The sequence below is a fragment of the Diorhabda sublineata genome, chromosome 6 (assembly GCF_026230105.1).
Source record: "Diorhabda sublineata isolate icDioSubl1.1 chromosome 6, icDioSubl1.1, whole genome shotgun sequence".
Taxonomy (NCBI): Eukaryota; Metazoa; Arthropoda; class Insecta; order Coleoptera; family Chrysomelidae; genus Diorhabda; species Diorhabda sublineata.
The window spans coordinates 25,739,941-25,745,940 of record NC_079479.1 but is presented as its reverse complement, the minus strand read 5'-3'; the positions used below and the strand labels follow the sequence as shown (position 1 = coordinate 25,745,940).

At 29.7% G+C, this 6,000-nt stretch overlaps 1 protein-coding gene across 1 annotated transcript; it reads right to left on the bottom strand.

The window, feature by feature from the left end:
- Window positions 1-741: 741 nt before the first annotated feature.
- On the bottom strand, window positions 742-5,883 carry LOC130445635 (LMBR1 domain-containing protein 2 homolog). The gene is made up of 10 exons (XM_056781381.1): window positions 5,269-5,883; window positions 5,038-5,216; window positions 4,707-4,874; window positions 4,334-4,544; window positions 4,102-4,278; window positions 3,255-3,614; window positions 1,835-2,074; window positions 1,349-1,550; window positions 1,184-1,294; window positions 742-1,129 (listed from the first exon to the last, which is right to left on the bottom strand). The coding sequence occupies exons 1-10, from the start codon at window positions 5,440-5,442 to the stop codon at window positions 864-866; spliced, it is 2,088 nt and encodes a 695-aa protein (XP_056637359.1). The 5' UTR covers window positions 5,443-5,883; the 3' UTR covers window positions 742-863.
- Window positions 5,884-6,000: the final 117 nt, after the last annotated feature.

The following is a 6,000-nucleotide window of genomic DNA, read 5'->3' as shown; positions in this document are numbered from 1 at the left end:
AATTGAATTTATTAATTATTTCTTTCCCCCCTTTATATAAGTCAATTCGAAGCACAAAAATGAGAACACTCAAAATATTCCGTAACTGCATAATCATATAGGTAAAGACAAATAATAATAATATCTTGGGATCGTACTATTTATCAGTTGTTCAAAGATGATTTTTTCTAAATTAGCGGTATATACATAAAATAATTTTGAACATTTGAACTACTCATATCAAAATATTTAATTGAATTAACAATATTAATTTGTATTTATTACAAAATAAAGGTAAATAATCTCAAGTGACATTTGAACTACTTTATGTTATGTGAAACTATTTAGCAATATTCCATGTCCTCTTGGTTTTGACATCATAAAGATTAATTTATTTGTTGGGTAAGGCGTCAGGGTAAAGGTTAATAAGTGACATTTTAACTACTGTTTCGTTTTCATTGAATCGAATGTTTGTTGTAACCTCATAACTATGTAAAAATAATCCAACTCTAAATGTATTAAGAAATGTTTTATAATTAAGATCATGAATTAAACCTCCAAAGACTGGAATTAGAAGATCATTACCCCAAAGGAGATACACTAATCTTATATACTATCAACTTTTCTCTAAAAACAACTTATATCCAATAAATAATCAAATTTCTTTATTTTTTCTGTTACTTTTCTAAAAATTGAACAATCATTCGTTAATGGGGTTTTCAACTATATTATAAAACTGGAAACTTAAAAAAAAGTAGATAATCTATATAAACAATTTAATCCATTTCATTTTAGGTGTAAATAAGTTAAATGTGTTAACATTTACTTGCACTAAGACAACAGTTTTGGTAACAATTCTATCTATAAAACCATAATTATTTTTATTAAACATCATCGAAAATACCCCTCGGGGGTTTACCCACTCTGTTCCTATAAAAAGCATCTATCTGATCAGAAAATCTGGGATCCAACTCATTGGATTCCCTTTTATTGATACTGGTACTCGCACCGAAACGTTCATCTATATCTTCTTCATTCGGTAGCAACCTCGTATCTAGTTCTGATGTAAATCTAGTACCGTTATAGGAATTTAAGGCGTGGGAATCTTTTAGGATTGAACGATTGGTTTCCACTTCCTCAGTTTGACGTGCTAAAAGATTGAAAATTAGGATATATCTACATCACGAACAAAAAGAAAACTCACTTGACTCATTACCATTCCTCGATTGCCTGAATCTACCTGCAGTAGGGAATCTTTCATGGTAATCTCTCTTTGAATTAAACGATTCTTCTAATCTTTGTCTCTTGCGTTTTTCTAGAAAGTTATATTCTAATTTTCCAGGTAATTTATTTTTAAAATGATACAAACCTCTTTTTATTAATTCTCTGCCCTCTTCAACTAAATCTGTTGTCATTTCATCATCACCGATGAATTGATGGAAACCGATCATTGATAGAAGCCTGGATCCTAGGCTAAAGTAAGTTGCTAAGCAGAATAGGAGTATAGCCATGGGGAAATAGATATTGAAACCATGAGATATTATACCAATGACATCCATATGACCCATAATCTGAAAATAATTAAATTTTAGAAACCGTAATGTTAAATAGCAATTTAATCCCCATATACAATTTTTGCAAACTATTTTTTCATTAAATATTAATTAATGCACCATTTTTATTATACAGGGTCCTAACAATTAAACAAGGTTAATAAAAAATAGTATAATAACTATTCTTAAATATATAAATTAATCACTAGTGAATAGTGGTTCATGATTTACTGTATGAAATAACAACTAGTTAATATTAGATTAAGTTATATTAATAAAAAATTTTCTCACAAAAAACTCACCTGCGTGTAAGATGTCTCCATGATTTGACTTTTTATCACGTGGCTATCCATATGGATTAGACCGAGGAAGTTTAGGCAAAGCGGTGGAGTTAATCGACTTAACATCATACCAGAAAATATCAAACTGTATTCATTTGTTTGATGATGTGGGGCAAGGTAATATAAATTGAGAACTTTGATTTTAAGTACAGTAGAAAAAGCACAGTAGCATAAGTACAAAATTATTATAGTCGAAAAAACCTAAAAAAAATGATGCTATATAATATCACATATTTTTGATAATCTTGTCTATAACTACGAGGTGACATCAAGAAATACAGTGAAACAATATTTATAGCAGCTAGTTCGAATAATAAGACTCATAATTTCATGTGTTGAGACAATTTGATCCATTCCCGGTCCCCATGGATCTTGAACAAGGTTTTAACAACAATTTGTTTTAAATTGGAAAAATTGCCAGTATGTTTCACCTCCTCTAAAAGTGGAAATTAATCATATTAACAGGACGAAAGGTCGGGACGTCAAAAGTAAATGAAAATGTGTAAAAATGACACAATTGTTTGTTCCAAAATCAAATTTACTATTAATGGACTTGGCAAAATGATGAAAGAAAGAGACTTGAACAATGGGTCATGCCACACAACAAAGCGCAAAAAGTCTTCCTGTGTATTTACATCCGCATTAATAACCAGATTCAATACAATGTGACTTTTGGCTAATTAAAAATGTGCTAAAAAAACATTTTGCCACTATTAAGGCCACGATAGAACAAATGAAGGAAAAAAACTTGCGAGAAAAGAATCCAGTAATGGGTTCAACATTGGGGGCAGTATTTCAAATTTGATTATTTTATCCACATTAATAACTATTTAGTACCATGTGACTTTTGGCTTTTCCAAATTAAAAATGTGCTAAAAAGAAAACGTTTCGACCCTATGAAGACCACAATACAATAAATGAAAGCTATTTAGAAAGAAACTTATGAGAAAAGAGTCCAGTAATGTATTCAATATTGGAGGGCAGTCTTTTGAAGAAAATTAATTAAAGTTTGATGTTTCTATTCACATAAATAACTAGATTTAGCACCATGAAACATTTTGACACTATTAAGGCCTCAATAGAGCAAATAAAAGCCATTTATTTAAAAATAAGAAACCTTAGAGAAGTATTTCAAAAGAAATTAATTCAAATTTGATATTTCTATCCACATTAATAACCAGATTTATGACTTCTGGTTCTTCTTGAAATGAAAACAGAACAAATTGAAGCCATTTCGAAAGAAATCTTAGACAATAGATTCCACATTGGTGAGGCAGTTTTTCAAAATAAATTGATTCAAATTTGAAGTTTTTATCCACATTAATAGAACTAGACTAGTTAACGCTGAACCACCCTATATGATAGTGAAATATTTACCTACCTCAATGGTGAAATAGTCGTAATTCCTTTTAGCAACATTCACAATTACTGCAAAAATTGATAGAGGAGGGTAGACGTTAAAAAAAGTCACTTCCGACCATACTACACATATTGATAATAGACCGGCTAAAATAGCTAAAACCTTCTGGGTATAACAATATAAAAGACACCTCCAATACCATTCAATTTTCGATGTATAAATATATTTTCTAAACCAATTATGTCGCCTTTCGAACGTTCTTTTAAATACCCTTTCTCGGGATATTTGATTTTTTAAAGTATCTTCCAATTCGAAAATTTTTTCAACCATCAAATTCCATTGGGTTTCGGTACGTTGTAAAACTTGTAAAGATTTTATAGACTGGAAAATAAAACTATAGTATAATGAAAAAAAAAGAAATTTTGTTTAAAAAAAAACACCAAATATTCAAAAATCGGGGCTGTCTTTCAAGATTCCATTAAAAAAAAACATTCTCAGTATACAAGATTCCATAGTTTTTTAAAAGAAACAAATAAATTCGTGCAACTTAATTGAGTGATATATAGAGTTCCAGAAATTTATGCAGTATTTCTGATTTTTTTTACTATTATTTGGTCCTTAAGAAGCCCCTCTGAGCCTAGGCCTATGCATAAAAATAAAAGAAAAGTAGATTATTGACTGTATAATAATATGTTATGAAGGTGACTAGGCTCTCAGGTGTTATATATTAAATAAATTACAAAATATGATAGAAATCAAATAAAAAAAGAAAAAGTTACAGGTAGGGATGAAGAAAAAGGTTAAATGCAGAATAAATGATGTAAAAATCAAGAAGATACAAAGGTAGAGCTAGTTAACAAAGACTCACTTGTTTGTGAAGTCGAATAAGCGCTTTTTCACTTGGTATATCTGTAGGCGTATCATCCGGCAACTGCCTTCTCTTCATTCTATCCTGTAATTCTACAGGGACTTTTTGTAAAATTGTTTCCAAAAATACGTAAAACGGATGACCAGGTCTCACAACCAAAGATACCGCTTGCAAAGACTGCAATTAAATTGAATTATCCAACCCGATTAAAATCCACAAGTATTTAAAATACCTCTAAAACATCATCGACGGTTTCTTCAGCTTCGCATCTATCAGAACTCAATTTCGCTACTTTAAAATACGATTCTGTCAATATCAAACTATGATTAGACTTATTCCAAAGTTTTCTTGGTACTTCTACTAAAGCATATCCTAATAATAACACAAGTAAGAATAAACCCCAAGTATTACTAGCTGAAGATGCTATCGCTTTTAACTTAGACCTAAAAGAGATTAACAGAATGTATAGGGGTGTTTTTTTTCCAATAAAATTATTGTTTTTAATAAAATTCATATTTAATAAGGTTTAATACATTTTGTCTTATTATAAACACAGATAACAGCTCTAAATATGAATTGAAGGTAAAATATAAATCAAAACTTACCAATCTAAGTCAATACCTGGTTTAAGTGCTAAATACACTAATAACACCCCACAAATTAATAGATATGATCCATAATATATAGCGTTATCTATTAGAGCTGATTTTAATTTCCCACGTAATGAAAAATCCCCAGCTTTAATATAAGATTGCATAATTGGCATAACCAACCTGGAAATAAATATTATGTTTTTCCATTAAATCTGAAGTTTCAAAAGGCAGCATTCTAGGGCCATACTATACATACTAAACAAAATAACCTATAGAATTGTGAATTCAAATTTTTATTAAATAAACATTGAAAAAACATTACGTTTGTGGAGTTTTTACATACCATGTTAATAATTGAGTGCTCCAATAGACAGTATGCCACAAATTAGTAAAAACTCTTTCTGGTAAATTAGTCCATGGTGGTTCACAAGCATTATTGAAACCATTATTAAATATTAACGACGAATTTTGTACTTCTGTTATATTATTTATCCTCTCTTCTTTACATTGTCGATATACCGTCTAAAAATAATATAAATAATCTGTGTACTGGATATTGTAATTATTTACGTACAGATATCACATCAAGTGGTAATACGAATATAATCAAGAAACTACAATACCAAGCTAATAACACAATTAACGTTACGAATATGCGATGTCTGAACCAATTCCCATAACGATATAACAGTGTAGATGCCAATAGAAACGACAATATTATCGTAGATATTAACGGTGAGTAGCTCATGGTTTAACATTTACTCTTTTGGGTCTTTTTCTTGAATTTTGTGCGCTTCTAGTTGTGTTTTTTCTAATTTTTCCAAAGTAAAACTTTTCAGTGGTATTAACTTAGGTTTGCAAAACATAAGGGATGGTGTATCTTCTATTATCACTTGCCCATGTTTTTTCAAAACTGGTTTTAACTGAATGGGCTCCGAAGACATAGTGAATTCTAGTTGAAGAAGTCCATTTTATGAATTTTCTTGTTCTAAAACGTAATTTTTGAAAAATCGTTAATTAATCTAACATTATCGATTAACCATTTATTATCTCTCTCTTTTGACATTTCGATGACAGTTTGTCACTATTGTTTAAAATGTTTATTTATTATTAGATGTGATTATCCTCTTTCATGAAATAAACATAACGATTAATATAAATATATTATAATAAAAACTCGCTTCAGATCAAAATAATAACCCTTAAAATTGCTAGTAACTTGGTTTTATAATTTTTTCTTAAGCACCATCTACACGCGACGCGAATCGGAAGAGGCGGCGAGTTTTTAAGAGATGCAATGCAGTTG